Source organism: Belonocnema kinseyi, chromosome 8 (assembly GCF_010883055.1).
Source record: "Belonocnema kinseyi isolate 2016_QV_RU_SX_M_011 chromosome 8, B_treatae_v1, whole genome shotgun sequence".
NCBI classification, from domain to species: domain Eukaryota; kingdom Metazoa; phylum Arthropoda; class Insecta; order Hymenoptera; family Cynipidae; genus Belonocnema; species Belonocnema kinseyi.
The window spans coordinates 55,268,793-55,293,782 of NC_046664.1; the positions used below are offsets into that span (position 1 = coordinate 55,268,793).

Below are 24,990 nucleotides of genomic sequence, written 5' to 3' on the forward strand. Positions count from 1 at the left end.
AAACTGTCGTATTTGGATATGGTCTCGCTCTTTGAAAAAGACTGCTTTTAGGAAAAAGGCATCTGTTTACACAAAATAAAGAACAAACAGATAATATTTTAAACAACTTTAAATTTAATATTTTGAAGATTTAAAAATGTATTGATCAATTCAGGATCAATCAATTCTTTAATTAATTCAGTTAGATATTACCAAACAAAAGTTCAATTTTCTAAGCTACAGAAAAAATTACAACTATATGCAAATAAAAAATAAAACTAACACCTTCTCATTATGATAAGATTGTAATAGAAGAGTTTTAGATATCAGAAGGCTTCCAAGTAGACATTTATACATTTTAGTGAATAAAAGGAGATTATTAATGAAATATATTTGAAATAAACAATATTAAATTTGCATATTTTAAACTTTAAAAGTAATTAATAATATCTAATTTAAATGTCTTCAAATACAGAAGCCAGAAAAGTAGAACCGCTTTGAAATTTAAAAAATCATCCCAAATTTGACATTTTTGTAATTTAATTTAGAAATCCATAAATAATGAAAGTTAATTCAGTTATTTTGGTCAGTAACTTCAACTACTTCCTTTCTTTTCTTAGTAACTATTACCTTAGAGATTTACATACGTAGACTACAATTTTAAATTAGAAATTTTACAATATTAAAGAATTTTAGCATTTCAAAACACAAAGAAAGTCTAGATTCAACTGTATATTCCTTCAAAATTGAACCTTATTTTATGACATCAAAATTTAAATTTTTAAATGCAAGTCCGCGAAACTGAACAAATTGCATGACAGAATTAATCTAATTGTTTTTTTGGTTAATTCTATTGGTGAACGTTGGACGAAGATTATTTAAATTAATTAAATTTAATTGGAAATTATTATTTGCTTAGTTGAAAATTCATCTATTTAGTTCATAATTCATACTTCTTGGTTGAAAATAAGCATTTTTAATTATCTTTTCGGGATTGGAAAATTAAAAATCTAAAAACTGAGAATTCATCTTTAATGTTCAACTACTTGGTTGAAGTTTGAACTACTTTGTTAAAAATTCATTCTCCTCTTTTTGGGTGGAATTCAACTTTGTTTTATTCAAAATAATTTTTGCTTGTTTGGAATATCAATATTATATTTTTCGTTGACAATTCATCTTTTTGGTTGAGAATTCAACTACTCGGGTGAAAGTTGAGCTGCTCAGTTAAACATTGATTTTTGTGTTTAAAAATGTATGCTTTAAATTAAAAATTAATCTCTTTATTTGAAAATTTAATAATATTGTTAATAATAATTTTGTTAATGAATAGTTCAGAGCTTTTTTGTGCGAACAGTAGTCAATTTTATTCACTTTTAGGCGAAAGTTAGTCAGTTGAAGTAAATTAAAAATCATCCATCGAGTAGAAACCCTGGTATTGATGTGGTCTAAAAAATAGTTTATGGGGAATCAAAGCGAATCCTTTCGACTTCATGGCAAGAGGAAAATTTTGAAGTACAAATGGAAAAATAAAACTGTGAAAAATAGGCTCGTCGATCGAGTCGACGAAGACCTCGAAGCGAGGCGAAAATGGTGCTAGACGAATTGTGACGAGGATCGTCAGGAAGACGACGACGCTGACTCGAGGCGAAGAAAACAGAGTCGCTGAAGATTTAACGAAACATGCTTATCAAAAGTCTTTGCAAGCCACCCGGTATAGCAGCACAAGCTCGGGTCGCCAAACGCCGACAAAGACGACCAAGACTGTACGGGTAAGAGTAAAACGAATAAATTGACAGGTTTATGGCCGAAAATAAACAAATCCGGAATTTCGGACTTTTTAGAACATTTTCCTGAAACTCAATATTGCTACAAAACAAACACACTCAAATCCTGAAATAAGAGTGGTTTCGGGCATGGCTTGCAGTGGCCTTGATCCTAAATCGGGGGGAATCAAAACGCAAACAGGCAGGTTCTGTTTGTTGTTTGGTTGAACTTTAATCATTTTTGTTTGAAAATTCAACTATTTGGTAAAAAATTTAACAATATTGTTGAAAATGCGTCTCTTTTGTTGGGCAGTTTAACTATTTGGTTGTAAATTTAATGATTCAGATAAAGAACATATTTTTAAAGAATTATACTATTAAGTTGAAAATTCATTTTTTTCGATTTAAAAGTAAAGTTTTCGCTAAAACATTCAATTTCTAAGCTTTAAAATTAAATCCTTCGTTGAAACTTAATCTCTTTTAGTAGAAAATTAATCTTTTCGTTTTAAATTTGACTGTTGTGGTTTAAAATTAAAAGCTTTTTTAACAAGAAATTCAACTACTTGGTTGAATGTCGAACTACATTGCTCAAGAATTATTTTTTTATTGAAGATTTATGGCTTTGATGAAAAATTTATATTTTTTAGATAAGATTTCATCTATTTGGTTTGAAATCAATCGAAAATTCAAATATACTTAGTTGAAAATGAAACTAATTGGTTAAAAGTAAAATTCCTTTGTTAAAAATTAATTTTTTCGATTGAAGATTTATTATTCTAGTTGAAAGTTGGATTAATTTGTTGAATATTAATTTTTTGGTTAAAATTATTATTATTTTTATTGAAAATTTAAATATTCTATTTCTTAATTCAACATGCAGCAAAAATGAGCTTTCATAAGAGCAGAATTTGCAAAAAAGCAAATTTCTTGAAAAAAGGTTTCTCTGATTACAAGATTTGAAGTGATATCATCATGCCTGTGTCATGAAAGAAAAAGGTCAATTTTTATTTAACAAGCGTGAAACTTACGAAAAATAATTATTTAAAGAATAGTTCTTGTAATTGAATTGTTTACTGTCAATTCTTAACAATTTTGTTGTTGTTGAATTTTAATAAATCATAACTTATTTTTAAAAAAAAGATTTGTTTAAAACTCTTTGAAAAAATTGACGGATTTTAGCCACAGAAACATATATTCAAACAAGTTTAACGAACAAAGAAGCTATTATTTATTAAAATTTAATTTTTTAATTGTTAAGAAGTGATAGTAAGAAAAAATTCACTTGAGAAAAACATTTTTTTTCATAATTATTCTTTTGTAAAGTTTTATAATATTCTCATTGAAAATCATGTTTTGTTCTTAAAGTCAAAGAAAAACAATTTTTCCAGAGATCTGATTTTTGGCACAACTACTACCTCAAGTCTTTATATTTAAAAAATTGAGTTATATTTTTATTTAATGATACAATTATTTCTGAAAATTCACATTAAAAAAATCTTTCTCGAAACCCGTTCCGGTGAAATCTTAGAGAGGGTAAAAACTTGACGATCTCACTTTCGAGCAAGTCTCAATTCGCATTCCTTGCGTTTTCTTCGCCCTGTTCCGGCCAGTACGGGACCAGTTCTTTGGCGACTTAAACTCGCTTCTATAAATGGCCAAGGTGATCCTGGCAACTTACTCAGCACACTAATACTATGACTAACTGTCCGGGCAGATCACTAGGGGCGCTTTTTACTACCAAACAACCGCGTCCTCACGAGTCTACTTTTTTGTACCCTTTTACACTTTTTACTTTCCCTCTTCTTCTTTTCCCAACTCAAATATTTTCCTTTTCCTTTTATGAATAATCAGAATCCGGTCTGACCCCTTTTTCTTTAAGCTGCAATTAATTTTTCAAGAATTATAAGAAACTCGCGGTCTTTAATAAAGAAAGTATGTTTAGCTTACAGAAACTACGGCCTAGGGAAAAAATACTAAAGAAAGTTATTGAAGATAATAAATAAATAAATAAATAAATGCTTAGTTTTACCTAGTGTTCTAATAGTCTCAACAATCGTATAGCTACGACTTTTTATTTTATTTTATTTTATTTTTAGTTAGGATTTAAGGATTTTCTGTAATAAAGGGGACTTTCTTGTGGATTTCTCTAAATAAATAAATACATTCTTGAATAATAGGAAATTTAACATCGAGTCAACAATGTCGCAAAAGAGAAAAAATATGTATCTCACAATTAATTGAGAAACTTTTGCTTTTATAAGATTTAATTTATATATACAATTTTATTTTATGACATTATTTTGCTACTATTTCGAAAAAATGACACTGAATACACTATTTTATTGCAATTATCCGCTAATGGCACTATTTCTTTACTTTTCTCGGAAAATCTTTTGTATAAATATTTCCTTTTTATTAAAAAATGTCTTAAAAATTTAGTAGTATATATTTAAACGCAGAAAAGATTTTCATTTTCAATAACAGTTGAATTGTACCAAAAAAGAAGAACTTTGAATAAAACAGTTGAATTCTCAAACAAAGCAGATTAATTTTCAACCAAACAATTGAATTTTTGACCTAAAGATGAGATTGCCGCAAAATAGTTGAATTTCAACCAAATATGATTTTCATACAAAAATACGAATTTGCAACAAATTATGTAAATTTTGAACTAAATAGTTTAAATAATGGTTTTAATGTTAGTCCCAATTTTATTATATTAATTTTTAGTTTATATTTTTTTTGTTTCCAAACATTTTGAACTAAATAATTTTTTTTTATACTAAAAAAGATCATTTTCTAACCAAAAAGAGTAGTCAAAATTTCATTAAGGGGAATTAATTTTCAATACAAAGTAACGAATTTTCCGCAAAATAATTTCATTTTCTACCAAACAGTTGCATTTTATACCAAATAAGTTGCATTTTTAAGAGAAAATGACGAATTTTCTACAAAGCAGTTGATATTTCAACCCCAGAATATGAATTTGCAATAAAAAAGTTAATTTTCGACAAATCAGTTGAATTTAAAAAAAAAGTTAAATTTCCAGTTACAAAAAAGAATAAGTAATATAAAAAACGATTTTTTTTTACTAAAATTATGAATCTGGAAAAGAAAAAAATCAACTTTTAGAAAAGTAGTTCAACCAAAGGGTTTAATTTTCTAATTTAATAAATGCATTTTCAACGAAAGATCTGAATAGAGTATTGATGTTATTATGTCGAACAGGGTAATTAATTCATTTCTGATGTTAGATTTTACCGATTACTGGCAGATTTTTTTTATCGTTTCTCCAGAAAATTGACCAGTAATCGGCCAAATCTAAAATCAAGAATTAATTGAAAAGTGTATTAATAGTTGATATTTCAACAATAAAAATTTAGGAATTCAAACATAATAATAAGTTAACATTGCTAATAAATCTGTTGTTTTCAGTACTTAAATCTAAATGAATTTGAAAAATATTTAAGTTAAAAATTATTATTTTTCACTATTTCATATCATATGTTTTGAAAAATCCTAAGATGCTTCAAATGTTTTGAAATCCCTTGAAAGATATTTCCTGAAATATTGAAAAATTCATTAAAATACCTTGAGAGCTTTTACAATCCCTTAATATCGTTGAAACCCTCGGCAATCGGAAAAGTGATAAAATCCTTGTAAAGCTTATGAAAATTTGTTTAAATCCTTTTAAATCACTCACATCCTTAGAAATTTCTTGATCTTTTTTTAATGACGTGAGAAAGCCTTGGGGTAATATAAAATACCCTAAAGTATTTCAAATCCTCTGAAATCTTTCGCAATTTCATTAAAAAATATTGACTTAAACTCAAACCTTAAAGTATTTAAAAAGAATCCAAGAAAATTCAGAAACAGGTATATATTTGAATTTAATAGTGGTTAACCCAGGAGTACATTTTTTGAAAGAAAAGTGTCTAATATAATCTTTTAAATATAAAAAGCGACTATTGTAGCTTTTCCATAAAAAAGTTATTTTAGAAAAAAGTTACTTGAAGGAGCTTCTTAAAGAAATTCCTTGACTTAAAAATGTTATGTAATACCTGACTGCCCTGACCAACAAAATTCCCTGACTTTTCTCTAATTTCCATGTTTTCCAGTTGTGCGATGACTTTTCGCCTTAAAAATTTTCTGATAAAATTGCAATAAAATCGCCAACCCAACATGTGGGTAATAAATTGATTGAGACGCCTCAAGGCAAGGTCACGTGCTTACAGTTAAAAAAGTGACGTAAAGAATCTTACTTTTAAGCACCTTACGCAGTATACCTTGAAATTAATATGAGAATTAATATTTATCAACTATATGCGAAAATTCAGTTTTCTGATAAAAAATCATTGAAAATAAAAATGTAATGCTTCTACTCATAAAAGAACAATTGGGTTTCACTTTGCAAAATTACATATATGGTATTCATTTACATACTACGATGATATTCATAGATAGTAAACTTCAGAGTTTTACGTTGTTATTTACGTCTAGACAATTTTAATTATAACTCTTGTATTGCGTTAAAATACGGTAAACTCAAATGTTTGAAAATCGTTAAATAAATGAAAGTTATTTTAAAAGTAAAATCGTGTGAAAGTAAAAAATAGAGCAGTAAGGTTTGTCATTCAGATTAAATTACATTATATAATAAACTGCAGACCCAGTTACCCGGATAGAGCAAAACACTCGGAAGATTTTCCCTCTGTAGCCTTCTTTGAATTTTTCGAGCCATATGAGGATATAATTGGTTAATAAAGCTTCAGGCTTTCAAGAACAATTTTTACGATAGGATCTCTGTAACTTTTTACTCGTTACCATACATTATCATTTCACGTCGTAATAATTCTCTGCGGGCAAAAAATAAGACAATGTGCAAATCTTTAGTGGGTTATTTATGTGAATTTTGTGCGACTTTATTTTACTGTTTAATTTATCATCTGTACTTTTATAACGGGTTGAGCAATTATCTGCAATTTGTAGCCATGACCGTTACGCAGATGCCCCATAGTTAATTTTTTTTTACAAAAAAGTGATCGTTGTACTTGGGTTATTATATTATTGTCGAAAAAATTAAGCTTGGTTAAAGTTACAAGTAAGAAATTAATCAATTTTATTATTAATAATCTTTTACGTCAGTGAGGGGAGGGACCACCATATCAGAAGCTTGGTGCGGTCTGTGAGACCGCACGTCCACACTTATAGGTTAATCAGTGAAGACTAACATGAGAAAAATAATAAGTTGTTCAAATTTATAGCCTTCAAATAAAAATGCGAAAATTATCATGATTGTAAAAATGTTTCCATTGGAATTTGTTTAATTTCGAATGTCAATTTAAAAGAGTTCAAGTTTTAATCTTTTCAGTTTGAAATTTTTGATTGTTAGACACTGCAATTTAAACTTTCTTATTGATTTTCTTCCAAAGGAATTCACAGTAGATTTTTATCATTTGAAATATTTTTAATATTACATGTCATTTTTAATAGCCTTAAAACATGTCTAGGGATTCTAAAAGCTTTGAAAGGATCTGAAATATTTTAGGGTATTTCAAAATATTCTAAGAAATTTATACAATTTCAAGAGAATTCCAAGGATTTTTATTGATTATAAGGGATAAAAAAATTGCTTGTGGTTCTAAATAATTTCCTAGAATTTCAAAAGATATGAAACGATTTTAAAGGATTTGTAAGGTTTTAAGATATTCAACAAGATTTCGCGGGATTTATATTTTGATGTATATCAAATAATTGAAAAGCTTATCAAATATTTTTTATAATATATTTGAACTATCCTTATTAATTTATCCTGAATATTTCTAAATTATTTGGAATTGTCTCGCTTTTTGTCAATTGTTAGGCATTTCATCAAATTCTTTTGAATTACTTGAATTTTTTTTAAATGATTTCAAACTTACTGAAATTATCTGTCTTGCCCCCATTTATTTGAATTCTTCGGAATTTAACTTGAATTTTTATGAAATTTTATTAGATAATTTCTTCTGAATTTGTTCAAATTCGCTCTTTTTGGTTGAAAATTAATCTAATTTTTTTTTAAATTAAAGACTTGTTAAAAAATGTCCTTTTTAGTTTAGCATTCTACTCCTTTTTTGAGGTTTTTTTTATAAACTCTACTGTTTTTGATTTAAAATTAAAATGTTTTGTGGTTGAAATGTCAAGTATTATATTTTTCGTTGAGAATTTACCTGAATTCTTATGAATTTATCGAATTTTTCATATTGTCACTTAAATTCCTCTCAATTCATTTCAATTTTACTGAAATAAATGGTTTTTTTTCTGAACATTTGAAATTTGTATGAAATTTGTATTGAAATTTGTCAGAAAAATTAAAAAAAGTCAGTAATTTTAAAAACAAAGTTTGGCGCCCATCTGTATTTTTTCCCCCATTCTTAATATTTCCCAGGTGGTATCATTCGTCCTGTTAAGGACGATTTTCAATCCGAAGGATTCGCGTGGGACAATCTCGACATTTGACGCACCCACTTGTAACCCTCTTACTATAAAATATAAGCCACCATATAAACCTGATCGAGATCAATGTCAACTTATATTTTTATTTCTCATAATTAATTCTTGATCTAACCTTCTTCTTCGCAGGCGTGGGTTGTATCACTTTCATCTTCTTGAATCGGAGGTGAACAATGAGAAAGTTTTTTTTGGCCACCTATTCAAAAGTGAGAGTGAATGTGAAAAATTCCACCTTGGAATTAATTTTTTTCTCCAAACCATTTTTGGTGCATAACATTTTGAATACTCGTGTTTAGTAAAGACATAAAAAAACATCAAATATTGAAGGATGTTTCTTTTATTTTTCTCGTCGGTATATCGCTCGATGTTTTGAAGTTGGAATGCAATTCTGCAATTGGCGGAAGAATTAAATGTGAATGATCATGGGGCTTCCCTCAAGATTACACGTTTCGCTTTCGAGTCATGGCCTCCTAGAAAACGGCACGAATTATCTCTTCAGAGAACATTTCTCTAGAATCCCTCAAGCCAGGAAGTAAATTCTACCTTCCAATTCCTTAAACTTTCTGTAATAAAAAAATTAGTTATATGAATCAAAGACGATTCAAAGAACGAGATACCCATCCGTGTAGTAACCCGCTTTTCGTTTCTTAACTTCAAGGATCGACGAGGGGGAAACAACTCGGGTAATTCTCTAGACCACTCGGTTATCCGAATTGATAATCCGAAGTATCCACTTGCAATCCGGCATAAATAAAGTAATTCGGAGTGATAAACTTCTAATCTGTGGTAATCTGCTTGTAATCCAATGTTAGTGTGGATTAATTAAGTTATAGTTCAAAACAGTCACTTTTAATGCGGAGAAATCTACTTGCAACCTAGATAATTTGCTGTAATAACTTGTAATCAAGCATAATCTACCTGTAATCAAGGATAATGATTCACTCGTAATCCGCATAATTCGAAGTAATTTAAGAAATTCAAGTAATTAGCTTTTAACCTAGGTTAATCCAACTATTTTCTCTAAAATATTTTGTTGTTAAAAATTTCGTTTCGTAACTGAAAATTTAACTTTTCCATTTTTGGTTAAAAATTAATCTTATTTTGTTCAATATTAACGTATTACACTATTTTAACTATTATATTTTTTGTTGGAAATTTATATTTTTGTTTTGTTTAAAATTCAATTATTTGGATGAAAGTTGAGCTGCTTTCTTAAAAATTCAATTTCCTGTTTGAAAAGTTTCTTGATTTTGATTGAAAATTGATCGATTTTCTTAAACATTTGTTTTTTCATTCAAAAGTAATTTTTAACTCAAAATTGAATTATTTCATTTTTTATAAAAAAAAAAACATTTTTTCTTACACTATTTGTAAATTATATAGTTTGATGAAATTTTTTTGTTTTTTCTCGTAGGAAATTAAGATTTTTGCTTGAAAATTAATATTTCTGATTGAAAACTTAACTATTTTGTTGAAAATTCAATTATTGGGTTAAAAATTATTCATATATTTTGTTAAAAAATCGTATTTTTTTGTAAAAAATGTGTCTTCTTTTGGTTCAAAATTTATAATTTGGTAGAAAATTAGACTTTTTGATTAAAAACCTAACCATATTGGTGAATAATTCAACTTTTTTGTTGAAAATAACATTTTTTTGGCAGGTTGAAAATTAGTTTTTCTAGTTGAAAATTCTACTTCCATTTTTCATTGCAAATTCATCCTTTTTAGTTGAAAATTCATCTTCTTGGTTGAAAATCCTTTTTCATTGATTGAAAATTAATTTTCTTAACTGAAAACTCAACTTTTCCATTTATTACAGTACATTTATCTTTTTTATTAAAAAATGAAACTATTTGGTTAAAAGTTCATGCATTTTTTTTTACATAAATTGTCATTTGGTAACAAATGAATCTTCTTTTGGTTTAAAAATGCAATTTCTTTGTTAAAAATTCATCAAAAAACTCATCTCTTTAGTTGAAAATTAAACTATTGGTTGAAAATTCATATCTTTCCGTAGAAAATTAATCTTCCTGATCAAAAATTGATTTTTTGTTGTTAAAAATTAATCTAATTTGTTGAAAATTAAACAATTTGGTCAAAAACTATCCTTTTTGGTTGAATACTCAACTATTTTGTTGAAAATTCATCTAATTTGTTTGAATTCAACTATTAAATTTTTCTTTAAAAATTCATCTGTTTTTAGTTTAATATTATTTAACTTAGTAACTAATTTAACAATTTGATTAAAAAGTCATTTTTTATGAAAATTCTTCATTTCAGTTTAAATTTCAGCCCTTGGGTTGCAAATTTAACTATTTTGGTGAAAAAACATGTTTTTCGTTTTTAATTTTATTTTTGGATTGAAATTTAAACTAGTCCATATACGAAGAGGTTGGTTTTTACATTTTTCAAAAATTAATACATAATAATTTAAGTAGTTCTGTTGAAGATTCATCATTTTAGTTAAAAACTCATCTCTGTGGTTGAAAATTAAATCTAAAACACAGCTTATTTTAGATTATAAAAATAGTTTTTGCGATTATTTTAGGTTGAAAATTATCTCGCTATCTTATCTTACAAACCACAGTCATCGATCTTACTACCAAGTGGTTTAGCAATCGCGACAATCAACTGCAGATCAGTTTATATACGATTTCTCCTGTATCCTTAATTCCTTTGGTCAGGTCACCGAATTGTCAGGGTTGTGTTTCATCAAATTAAAAGAATTGGAGAAATCGACGTTTAAATACATCCAGTTTCCTCAATTACAATCTTCACACTTTCCCCTATTTCTCCCTTTTCCCATTCTTTAAGAAATCCAACTTTTTCCCCTGTTTTTTTTATATAAATTTTTTTACTTGACTTTTTAGCTTGAAAAATGAACTCTTTTATTAAACATTCATCGTTGTGTTAAAAATTCAATTTAAAACAATGAAGCATAAATGGTTAAAAAATGAATAATTTCATATTCAAATTACAGTCTCAAATTTAAACTTTTAATTGTTCAGGAATTTAAAGTTTGAAATGTTCAAAACGAATGTTCCTGAAGTTCGAACTTATTTTAAATTCTAAATTTCTCTCATTTGAAAATAATCCAAGTTGACAAGTTGAACAATTCAGCAAAAAATGTTTCAAACCCAGATTCAGAATCTTTCAAGCTGAATGTGTAGTATTGGAAAAATTGTTTCAACATTCAAGTTACTTTTGACTTTAAATATAATATTTGAAAATGAATGAGAATTATGTACTCTATATTCCTAAATAACGAAAGTTATTATTTCAATCAATTCAATAATTTTTGTGGACTTCTTTCTAAATTCCAATCAATTTTTTAAAGCCTTCTAGTCGAATAGATACCTGAATGTTTTTTTTTCAATGAGAAAGTAAACAAAGTCAGAATTTTGTCCTCCTGAGTACTGGTACTTGATAGCAATTAAAAACAACAAGGCGAAGAAAAAAAAGATACGATTTCGAAAGGTGATTTTACGACTCGCCGCCATACGTTATGATCACCCATCTAACTCCTTATGGGGTAGAGAACCCGGTGTCGAGAGGTTCGACATTGCCATAAGAGTATTTATGACGTCACTGGTGTGAAGCAATAACTAGTCAGAGGAAGAAAACGACCTGCTGCATAATCTTACTTGCCTCCCTTCAAAAGAAATCATGCGAATTGTCCGTGACAGAGCAAATAATCAAGGAAGAATATCGATTGAGGAATGTGAAAATGATTCGTCGCAAGAAAAAGTTAATACTTTTTCGCCTCTTTGATCGTAAAAGCAAATATCAACTTCTTCATTTGAGCAGAAACTGTACGCACATCTGAGCAGAAACCGTACGCACTTTAACGCTCGTTCAAAAACAGTTCGTATTGACTTGAATAAGTATTGAATATTAATTTGCCTGTTCTCTTAATTTTCTTTTTGTGGTGCAATGTGATTTCACATTTAGTGTTTACATGTTAGAATCGTTTCAAAATTAAGTGTTTGCTCTTGGAGAAATGCTTCTGCAGAAATTCATATAAACTAGAAAGAAGGTATCTCTCTTATAATTTTTGGACTAACTAGTCTTCGTGAATGGAGAACAGTTAGGAGGATTATTCATGCTTCCTGGCCAGCTGAGAGTAACTTTGCCGTTAAGTAGCTAAGCCAACGTACTTAGATGTAACTATATCGGGAATAGAGTGATGGGCGATCTACGACTCGTCTTCATACCTGTTTCAGGACGAGATCTTAAGTACAGTCTGACTCTTGGGCACCCCTTGTGGCAAAAATAGTTTGTTGCGTTCAACAGCAACAGGTTTGAACTGCAAGTTAAATTGAAATCCTGAGAAGTGTGAATGGAAAATTGTTCCCGACCACGAGATCCTAAACGTGCCATCATTTCCCTTTTCTATTTTGCAATTTGAGTGTCAATTACTTCATGGATATAGGTTTTCCCGAGACAGGGAAAGAGTAGGGCCCACGGCCAGACCGTGTGTACTGTCTTCTCCTGAAGCAGGAGTGAGGACGAGTCGTGGACAGCCTGGAGTGCTACCAAAGAAAAGTATAGTGTTCTTTCTTCGTGGACTGAAACGGATGAGATCTCCCACGCAACTTCCTGCACAACTTTAGAAATCTTCACTAATGCAAATTTATAACTGAAATTAAAATTGGAATCTTTAAATTTGGTTATCTCCAAAATATTCTCAATCTCAGAGCTGACGAGTAGAAAACCACAGAGTAGCCGTAGTGAGAGATAACCTGGAAATCAGAGAAAAGTCAGGGAATTTTGTTAGTTAGGTTTTCATATAAGGAATAGAAAAGAAATTCAAAAAACATGAAATTTTTGCAAGTAACTTTTAGCCAGTTTTTCCTGTTTTTTCCTGTACCTGTTTCTGAATGCTCTTGAATTCTTTTGATTTATTGTAGGGTATTTTGAAAGATGCCGCCATTTTTTTAAACAATATTCAATAATTTGAATGAATTTAAAAGGATGATTTCAGGGTGTTTTTAAAAATTCGTTTAAATTTTTAAAAGCTTTAAAATGTTTCAAGAGATTTTTTTTTATTCCAAAGGAATTTTTAAGAGATTTCTAAAATTTAAAGGTATTCCAAAAACTTTTAAAGGTTTGAGGGTATTTTTAAAATTTCCAAGGAATCTTCATCGACTTTAAAATATTTGAAAGAATTTCAAAAGATTTCTAAGGATTTCAATGATATTAAGGGATTTAAAAGTATTGAAGATTTTTTTAGAATTTTTTCAAAGAATTATTTAACAATAATTTAGAGATTCCGCAGGGTTAAAAGATATTCAAATATTTTAAGGTATTTCCAAAGTTTTTAAAGATTTTTTTATGTTTTAAAAACTTTTAAAGATTTTTAAGTTAATTATAATAATTTGAAACGATTTAAAAAGATTTCAAATTATTTAAAATATTAAAAGGGATTTATTGAATGCGATTTTAAAGAATTTCAGAATATATAGAACGATTTTATGGGACCTATGAGGTTCTAGAATATTTAAAAATATTCCAAGGGATTTTATAAGTTTTCTGAGGATTAACAAGATTAGCACGAATTAACAGACTTCGTAGGGTTTCACAAATTTTCCAATATTTCAAGGAATGTTTTAGAACTTTAAAAATTTTCAGGGGTTTCAAAAGATTTAAAATGATTTAAAATATTCCACGGAATCATGAATTTATTTGAGTAATTTAATTGAATTTCAAAATATTTTACCGAATTTAAAAATATGCTAAGAAATTTTTAATTCATTTAAAAAGATTTAAAGATCCAATAGATTCAAAAACTTTAGGAGTTTCTAAGGATTTTAAAGAATTACAACATTTTCGTGCGGTTTTATAGAATTTCTTAGTTACACGTTGCATTTTTAGGCACTTCATCAAATAAACTCATTTCAAGTGTACTGAATTCAATGAATTTTTTCACGTTTTTGATTTATTTTCAATTCACTTGATTTTTTTTTATTCACCTGGAATTGTTGTTACGAATTTGATTGATTCTTCTCATTACCATAAAATTAGTTTAAATTTACTTAAATTTTACGGAAATCAATGAATTAAAACAAAATTTTATTCATTTGGATTATTCGAAATTTAAATTAAATTATTTTTGCGTCTTATGAATTTATCCCGATCTTTTTTTTTATTCACCGGAAATTCTCGTAAATATCGAATTCTTTCAAATTCAAAAGAAAATTAATTTTTCGTTTTGCGGTCATCGTGAAACTTATTAAAAGATGCAGTGACAATAATTTTAACACGATGATCACTGATGAGTAAATACCGCAATATTTGCCTAGATCGATTATAATATAATCGAAAAAAAATCGATTTACCAAGTATGAAAGAACGCCTGCTGAGAATTTCAAGGATAACGATGAGATCGATAATGATCAGAAAGGATTAAAATGGAGCGTGGCGAAAGTTTGATTAAATTCTCTGACTAGCGGTTCAATGACTCCACCCACGAGAAACGTCTGATCGATCAGAATCATAAATCGCAAATTCCATTCATCTGTAAGTCACGCGAACTTACTAATTCTTACTCAAAAAAATTAATAATAAAAATAGTTTATAACAGAAAAAAATTGATTTTTTAGAAAAAAGTCTCTAGAAACATGTAAACATAATAATCAAAATTATAAACATAACCATTATCAAAATATTTCTGTTGATCAGAAATGCGAATTGTTAAAAATAGAAAATTGTGTGCATTTGTAGGGAGAGTTTGCACGCTTCTAGCATCGCGAAAGTGACAAAAAAATCCAGCGCTTAGTTTATTTCATTTTTTATTGTGTTTTTTACTTCTGAGGACCGCAAATTCCATTCACCTAAAAGCTACGCGAGGTTATTGAACCTTTTCCCTAGAAATTATTCTTATAATTAGTTAGTAATAGAAAACATTCATTTTGAATAAGTACTCTCTAATTGGTAAATGGTGATTTACAAGAGACTTTCCTCTTGCAAATATCATAAAATAAAATTTTAGTTTACTTAGTTCATTAATAGACACTCTCTGAAACATAATAAGCTAATTTTCTATTGCATTTCTTAAAAAGCTTTGTGCAATGAATTATGCAGATTTATGCAACAAAGTGGGTAGAAAACGATTTGTCCAAAATGGTATCCATTGTATCTTTTATGTTGGTAGAAAAAGAAAGTTGTCTTGAATAATCAAGACGCTAGCCTTTGGTGCTAAATTAAAAGGCTTTTTTATTCAACTGAAGAATTTACTAGTTATCCAATAACAGAGGGTCTATTCACCTGGAAAAGCGGAAAATGTCAGTAATTTTTTTTCAGGATTCGAGTAGACACCCTGAAGAATTTTAAACATATTCCAGTAAAAAAATGCTAAATTATTTCTAGCAAATCAATGGTGTGCTCTCTGAAGCGAGTTCTGTAGTTAGACACAGACTTGGGGTATTTAACTCTGAAGAATGTAAATAAACTACTGTAATGCTAGTCGTTTAGGTTCAATATTGGTTCGAGACTAGCTTTCTCTTGGTCTGTCACTGTACTATATCATTGCATTTAATTAGATTCTGATTACTTGTCCATTTTGAGTTAAAAATAGAGGTGTTTAAAGTATACAGACTTGAATTAAGATTGTCCAGGACGAATCGTAGGATTCTTGCGCTGACCTTTCTAAAGCAAGATTAATATTTTATCCTTGTCGTCTCTACCTTGCTCGAACAACTTTGCATCAGCAAATTCTATTAATAATAATGCATCGTTTAATGACAAATAAAGAATTCCGTTTTGATATCTTCTTTCTGGTAATCAACGTAGGACAATGCGTTAAAAATGTTGTGGGATCTGGCGCCGTAGGACCCTACGTCTTATGATCTTGCGCCGTACGGTCCTAAGTTGTAGGGCGCGACGTCGTAAACTATGACTGAAATTGGAATAGAAAACCTGGAATCCTGTGAAAAACAAAAGAGTGCAAGGAACTACGTCCTGGAATCATTTAATCGCACGCGCGTTGCTAGAAGCGTACAATCTCTCTTCCAAATGCGTACAATTTTATATTTTGAACAATTTTCACTTTTGATCAAATTGTTGACAAAAGTTGTTTAAATAAAAGCTAGTGAAAGATGGATGGAAATCGAGAATCAATGACAGGTCCTTTTACAGTGCAATTGATAAAAAACATTGAAACCGTTAGAAGTCGTTTCAATAATGGAACGTTCTTGAAGGTTTAAGTTTGCAAGAATGTTGGCGCGAAAGAGGCAAAGGAAAAGGAGTTCGATGCTCTACCAATAGCAACATTATTGCAGATGGGAATGTAAATCGTGATAGGTTAGCCTTGTGATCATTCAATTTAGCCACAAACTTCCGCTAACTTCAATTTTTGTTTTAGAATCACAACTCGGTTCTTATGAAATGCATCCTATTTCTTTAGGATTAAAAAAAAGTCCCAAGAAAATGCAACTGATAATTAGTTTTATTCGAAGATGAAGAGATAATTCAATCTACCTGAAAAGGATTTAATAAATAAGAGTGATATTGAATGAAAAATTGTATGCGTTATAAACCAGAAATGGGTATTTATAATACAAAATTATTATATAGGTTTCAAAGGTTAACATTTTTACAAGAATTTGTGTTTTTCGAATATGTTAGATTTTTTCTACTGGAAATCTACGCTTTAAACAAAAGTCATTCGATTTTAAAGGTTTACAATGAACATTGGTATTTTAAAGCAAAAATCATTTGATTTCGAAGAAGATTTTTTACAATCCTGACAATTGTCGGTTCGGAAATTGTAGGTATTTTTAATAAAAACGTATCAGGCTTATGAGAATATTTGCAATTTTCAACAACTTTAGGTTATGTTGACGTGTTTCACCTAAAATTATATTTTTAAGAACACATTAGAATTAAATCCAATGATGTCTGTTTAAAATAATAAAATTAACAAGCTTGAACAATCTTTTTGTCAGAAATTAAATTTTGCATTAAGAAATAATTATATTGAAAAGATGATTCGTAATTTATTAACAATTTAGGTCTGTTGGAGTTTTACACCGACAATCAGTATTTTTAGTAAAAAAAAATCATTTCATTTCAAAGAAGATAAATTTTTGTATAATTAAGGATTAAATTAATCGTTTTTGCCGGAAATAATGATATGGATGTCAACAAATATTTACAATTTTTTAACAATTTAAGGTTATGTTAAAGTTTCACCCGGGAAAACAGTTATTTTAAACGAAAATCATTAAATTTTAAAGAAGATTTACAATTTGGAAGAATTTTTTTTTTAGATTTGATTAAATTTTAAATCTTCATCATTTTTAAAACTATTTTAGGTTATTTTAACCTTTTACTACAAAATTAGTATTTTATGTATAAAAAAATCATTTTAGTTCAAAAATTTAAATTTGTATAGAAATTGATTAGATTTCAAGAAAGATTCATAACATTTAGAATGATTTCATTTTTTAAAACAATTTTAGGTCATATTGGAATTTTACACCGACATTCAGTATTTTTAGGAAAAAATTCATTTGGTTTCGAAGAAAATACAAATTTTGTATAATTAAGGATTAAACTAACAGTTTTCACCGGAAATAACGATATGGATGTCAATAAATATTTACAATTTATTAACAATTTAAGGTTATGTTAAAGTTCTACCTCGGAAATCAGTTATTTTAAACAAAAATCATTAAATGTCATAGAAGATTTACAATTTAGAAGAATTTTTCATTTGGATTTGATTAGATTGTAAACCTTTATCATTTTTAAAACTATTTTAGGTTATGTTGGCCTTTTAATAAAAATTAGTATTTTATATAAAAAAATCATAGTTCGAAAATTTAAATTTTTATGAAAAATGATTAGATTTCAAGGAGGATTAATAAATTTGAGAAGGATTTCAGTTTTTTTCAAAACAATTTTAGGTTATATTAGCGTTTTACTATAGAAATCTGTATTTTTTGGGAAGAAATCATTAGATTTCAAAGAAAATAACAAAAATTTTGTGCAATTGTAGGTCAAGCTAACTTTTTTCCCTGGGAATATCGTTATAGATGTTATACACGATTTACAACTTTAAAATAATTTAAGGTTTAATTGACCTTTATAACCGGAAATAGACTGTATTTAACAAGAATAATTCAATTTGAACGATCTTATTTTTAATTTTATAAAATGACATTTGTCGGTTTTATTGATGTTAAAGCAGTTATATCTGTTATCGAAAATATTGTCCTCGCTTTTTTTCGATTACTTTATAAAACAGATAATATAAAATATAAGTATTTGGTATCTATCAATAATAATTTTATGTTTTCATTTGAAAATTGCCTGTTTTGTTTTATAGTGACTTAAACTCGAATCAGGATTATTACCGCACAAGTGCTGCTAGGTGATGAGAGAATAAAGCGGCTTCAATTAAAATCTTGTTAGAAGTTAGAAGTTACAAGTTACAATTAGTATTCCCAGCTGTTGAATCCGTACTTGTAAAGCTTCTTAGATTCTAATTGCTATCTAGGGAAAATAAAGCTCGCGAATTATTATTTAGCGAATGAAACCTCTGATTAAAAATTAAATAAAAAATGGATTCGAAATGTCTCGTGAAGCTAATTATTAATTTAAGAAATCTGTATTATCATCGGGGATGGTAATGGCCGATCAGCTCAAGATACTAATCACATCACGTGAAAAAAAAACAAATCTACCCTATCAATCTAAGGTTCCCCTCAAATTCGAAATTCCACGTTTTTCTAAAATTTTAAAATTGAATTTTATCTGAAAAAAAGATGCCTCTCCTTTGCTCCGCTGGGAATCGAACCCAGGTCTACCGATTGCTCGTAGACTTCTATCGATCTCTCGAGTCGCTTAGTGGTAAGAGCACCCGACCGGCAATCGGTAGACTTAGGTTCGTTTCCCAGGAAGCGAAGGATCTTTTTTTTACAGATTTAATTATTTATTTAAGTTCCTGATTGATCATTTTCTTATATTTCATGCTAAATTATGTTTTTTTTTTCGTTTCCTGTTTCAGATTTCTGATATTGTTGTGGGCCAGGAGCCTAACGTGACAGCTCGGGAAGCTCTACTGAGATGGGCCAGACGTTCAACGGCCCGCTACCCTGGAGTCCGCGTGGCAGACTTCACAAGTTCCTGGAGAGATGGTTTGGCATTCAGTGCCCTCGTTCACAGAAACCGTCCCGACCTGGTCGATTGGAGGACAGCTCGATCCTGGCAAGTTCGCGAACGACTCGAAAGAGTATTCTACGTCGCCGAACGCGAGTACGGCGTTACCAGGCTTCTCGATCCGGAAGGTAATTATCTTCAGAAATTTATTATTATTTTTTTATAAAAAAAATATAATTGTTGTATCATTAAACCAAATCTCGTTCGGGTTCAGCTTTCGGCAAAACCGCTTCAACACAGGTAGCTGATTAATCTTTCCAGCAATCGCCCCAGGCGAAGAGCTTCACAAAGTCATGGGCGCTCTTATGTTTGCGATTAAATATAATTTTTTAGCTGGAATTATAATAACAAATGCTCATCATGTTAGATCGCCATAGAAATCATTTTTATCTGAAGAATTTGCAATTGCAAATCCATAAAATTCAGTTAATTTCAATTTTGAGTTTTCGAAATTGAACTATTCCAAAAAAAGTTTTCAAAATTGCATCATTCTCTATCATACACATTACATATTGAAAAGTCTTCAATTTAAAATATTTGAAATTGAAGACTTTTCAATTCAAAATGGTTAAAATTGGACAATTTTCCATTGAAAAATTTCGAAATTGAACTGTTACAAGAAAAGGTTCAGAATTATATAATTTAAAAATATAAATATTGAAACTTGAATAATTTGTAATCGTTTTTAAGTGTAAGTATTTAAAATTGAAGAATTTGTAATTTATTAAATTTACAACTAAAAATCATGCAACTCTTAATTATTATAGTTGAAATTTGTATAATTTTAATGCTTCACTTTCGAAATATCTTCTGTTTGGAAGCTTAAGAGTTTTGATAAAATCGTCGAAATTTAATATTTTTAAATTGTAAACTTTAAAATTAAAGAACTTGTAATTTTTATGATTTAAATTAAATAATAAGCAAATTTCAAGTTTTGCAATTAAAAATTCTGTGATTTTGATGCTTTACATTCGAAATGTTTTCAATTTGGAAGATTGAACATTGAAAATTTGACTTTTGATTTCGAAAATCATCAAAATTTGAAGATTTTTTTTATAGACTTTTAAAATGGATGAATTTTTTATTTTAACAATTAATAATTAAAATCTATGCAAGTTTTAAGTTTTTCAATTAAAAATTCTGTAATTTTGATGCTTTACATTCGAAATTTCCTGTGTATATATAATTAGTATTAAAAAGTTGACTTTTGGTTTTAAAAATTATCAAATTTTAAGAATTTTTACTGTAAGTTTAAAAATTTTTTAATTTTGATAGTTTATGATCAAAAAATTTTCTAGCTTTAAGCTTTTCAATAAGAGTCATGTCATTTTGATGCTTTGAAATCAACACCTCTTTAATTTGGAACATTTGAAATTAAAAACTTGACTTTTGATTTCCAAACTCATGATAAATTATGTATTTTTATTATACATCTTCAAAATGTAGAAGTTTTGAATTTTATCTCTTCAAAGTTGCAGAAATTTTAATTGCAAATTTTCAGAATTGAAGAGTTTTTAATTTTGACAATTAACAATGAAAAATTATAGCATTTTTAACTTGTACAATTAAAAATTATGTAATTTTAATGCTTTACATTCGAAATTTCTTCCACTTGAAAGATTTAGAATTAAGAACTTGTCTTCTGATTTTCCAAATATTTAAAATTGAAGAATTTTTATTTATAAATCTTTAAAATTTAACACTTTGCATTGCACGTCTTCATTATTGTAGTTTTTTAAATTGCAAATGGTAAAAATTGAAGAATTTTACGTTGTAAATCTTTAAAGTTAAACTATTCCGAACAAAATGTTGCAAATTACCTATTTTTTAAACCAAATTTTTTAAATTTAAAATTATATATTTCTAAAACTTTAGAAGTTTCAGTCGTAGCTTTTTAAAATTTCAGAAATTTTAATTGCAAATCTGTAAAGTTACATATTAATACATTTGGAAATTTACAATTAAAAAATTGGTGTAATTTTTAGGACTGAAATTCCAAATTTATTCAATTCGGAGGGTTAGAATTCTAAAAGTTAGAACATTCAAAACCGCAAAATTTTTAATTATACTTTTAAAAATTGAAGGATCTTCAATTGCAAGTCTTCAGCATAGCACTATTTCTAAAAGATGTTCGAAATTTTTTTATTTTCAAATTATTAATTTTTTCCTTCTAATTCCTGTCGGGGTAAAATCTTACATTTAAATAAAAATTACAGATTACTGAAAGTTGATTAAAATAAAAAATTTAATTTAATACGTTACTTATTATTTATTAATTTAGTATTATTCCATATTCTATTTAATAATTATTTTAATTTATAATTATTAATTATGTTTCATATTACTTTAAATTGAAGCATACATTTTAATTTGGTAATTAGAAAATGACAATAAGAAACGTTTAATAAGCGGGATTTTTCACTCAGCTTTCTAATGAATTTTAAATTGTGTCTAGAGGCTGCAGCCTCAAGATATGGCGATCGCGTAATATAATGTCGCGAAGATTGGTTTCGATGAAAAATAATCGATAATAATTTATTATCGATCATTACCAATTACACAGGCTTCATTAAAGTCACACTTCCAGAATTAGCAATTTATTAACTAGAAATAAACAGTTTGATTCCAATCGATACTTTAATTAAACCTAAATTTTCTTCACCTTTCTAAAGATTCGTTTCTCTTTTGTCTATTAGTATCAGCCTAAAAATGATTTCCGGGACAAATTCGATTCGCTTCACCTTTTCTTATTGGCACAGTATATCCTCTTGCCATACAAGAATGATTTGTTAGGGTTACTAAAGGTCAAAAAGATTCTAAAGTGTAAAGTTGTCGGGGTTCAGGGAAAGGCAGGCGAGCACGATTACTGGGGATTTCGTGACCTGTAAGGAAGACTTTCATCAAAAGGTAACACGATCGGGTAGTCAGGTGTCTATAGAAAGTCTTTATCAAGGAATCAGAATTTAAAGAATTATAATAATAAAATAAAGTTAAAAAGTCTTTGCGTTTCGATTTTGATGGGCGATGCCCATTTAATCGGCTACCTTCTTGCTCTACCCCCACAAACCAAACCCCCCTCACGCAGCTGAGGAATCGCCAGACTAATGAGGAATACAATACAAAACCTAAAAATGGGTTTATTTTCGATCTTAAATAAAAAATTTATATTTTTTAAATGAAATTTTCACTATTTGGCTGAAAATTTACATTTTTTTGTTTGAACGTTCAACTATTTGTTTTAAAATTTATATACTTTGTAGAAAATTCTTTTTTTTTATATAAAAAATTGATCTGCATGGTTGAAAATTCGTCTTTCGCATACAAACGTCAACTATCTCGGTTGAAAATTTATCATTTTAGTTGAAAATTCTTCAGTTTGGTTGAAAATTAACTTCTTCAACTGAAAATTTAACTGTTCCATCTTTAGTTGGAAATTCATCTTTCCTAGTTTAAATTCAACAATTTGAATGAAAATTGGTCTCCTTTGATAGAAAATCCAACTATATTGTTAAAAATACACTATTTTGTTAGAAAATCGAATTTTCATAAAAAATTATGTTTTTCTTTAAAAGTTAATCTTCTTATTGGTTGAAAATACAAGTATTCCAGTTAAATATTTATCATTTTAGTTGAAAATTCATATTTTAAATAAATAATTAATAGTAATAAATTGTAATAAATAATAGTAATAATAAATAGTAAATAAAATTCCTTGATTAAAAGTTATACTCTTTTATTAAGAATTATTTTTACTTTTTTTTTAAAACTTTCTAAGCATTCAAAATAAGTTTTTAGTTGAAAATTCGTATTTTTTGTTAGAAAACAATATTCTTGGTTGAAAATGAATCTTTTTGATCAAAAATTAAATTATTTCGTTTAAATATTCATCATCTTAGTAGAAAATTGAACTTTCTGATTTGAAATTCAACTATTCTATTCAAAGATTTACATTTTTAGTTTAAATTTAATCACTTTCTTTGAAAATGTAACTATTTTTTTCTTTTAGTTTTTTTTGGTGTTGAATGTATTTTTTTAAACTGAAAATTTAACTGATTCCACTCAAATTCTGAGGATTTTCTTTTTTTTTTTAAGTTAATATTTTCCTTTCGGTGAAGAATTCAGGTATTCTAGTTAAATGTTGATCATTTTAGTTGAACATTCATCTTTTAGGTTGCGAATAAAATTACTTGGTTAAAAGTTGAATTCTTTGGTTAAAATTTTTTTTTTTTTTTTAAGATTCATAATTTTAATTAAAAATTCATTTGTCGGGTTGAAAAATGAGCTATTTCATTAAAAAATGGTTATTTCTTTGGAGGAAAAGCAATTTACGAGAAATGATATTTTTTGTAGGGTTTCAAATATTTCAAGAACTTTAAAATTCTTTTTTGTAATTCACCCTGAATTTTTTTTTGTATTCTTTTTAATTCTTTCGTTTTTTTTCAATTCACTTGAATTTTTCTAAATGTAATGAATTTTACTTCATTCAATGGATTTCTTTAAATTAACATTTTTTTATATGAATGGTTTTTTTACTAAATTTAAAGAGATTTCGAAAGATTTAATGAGATTTGAAATATTTTAGGTTATTTAAAAAAATTAAAAAGAAATTAATTTCTTTGTTTAATTATTCTTGAAGTCTTGTAAACTCATTTCATCAAATTCCTTTAAATACTCTTTTTATTTTCTGAACTGATTTCAAACTTACTGAATTAAATGATTTTTTAAATATTTTTGAATTGCTTTCAATTCACTTAATTTATTTTTCTAATCCACCTTGATTTTTTATTCAGTTTATAGAAGTCTTCTAAACTTACTCAAGTTATACTGAAATAAATGAAGTATTTCGATTGTTTAAAAAAATTTTCCAATTAGTTTGAATTCTTTTAAATTGTTTTGTCGTCATTCGTCACTTTTTTGTATACACATTTTTAGGGGTTTAAAATATTAGAATTTTTCGGAAATTCACCCTGAATTCTTATTAATTCACCTTGAATTCTTTTTCATTCTTTTGAATTCTTGTGAATTTTTTAATTCACTTTAATTCTTCTAAACTTACTCAATTCTACTTAAGTCAATGATTTGAAGTAATTTTAACTTTTTCTTGGAATTCATCCTGAATTCTTTTAAATTCTTTGGAATTCTCTTGAATTTTTTTAATTCACTTTAATTCTTCTAAATTTACTTTATTCAATGGATTTATTTTAGTTAAAATTTTATTGTATTTAATTGATTTGAATTTTTAATAATTCACCTTGAATGTTTATGAAATTCATCGAATTTTTCTCGTTTCTTCGGAGTCTTTATAAATCCATGTTTTCAATGACTTACTTTTAATAAGCGGATCTCGCAGATCAAATAATCACTTCTTAACTACTGAAGATCAAATTACTACCAACATAACTTTATTAATAAAATCATTCTTTTCGATAACTCAGTGCACTATCGTTGCTAACTAGCTTGTTAGATATGCAAGTTAATAGAATTCAGATTTTTCAGGCTGCCCAAAAAGCAAAAAGAGAAGCGTACAAGAGAACTTTGAACATCGCAGGTCTTAGCAATGAGGAAATAAGTAGACGTAGAAATGATTATAGAC

At 27.7% G+C, this 24,990-nt stretch overlaps 1 protein-coding gene across 9 annotated transcripts in view; it reads left to right on the plus strand.

Moving 5' to 3' along the window:
* The window catches only part of LOC117177852 (dystonin), a 454,633-nt gene that overhangs the window by 307,757 nt on the left and 121,886 nt on the right, over positions 1–24,990 (plus strand). For 7 of the 9 annotated variants that reach the window (XM_033368865.1, XM_033368868.1, XM_033368864.1 and 4 more), the window contains one exon: positions 19,246–19,525. In XM_033368865.1, coding sequence (XP_033224756.1) covers positions 19,246–19,525 — 280 coding nt within the window. Of the gene's footprint in view, positions 1–1,524; positions 1,749–19,245; positions 19,526–24,990 lie in introns of all 9 variants that reach the window. The other 2 variants (XM_033368869.1, XM_033368871.1) reach the window with 1 other exon arrangement.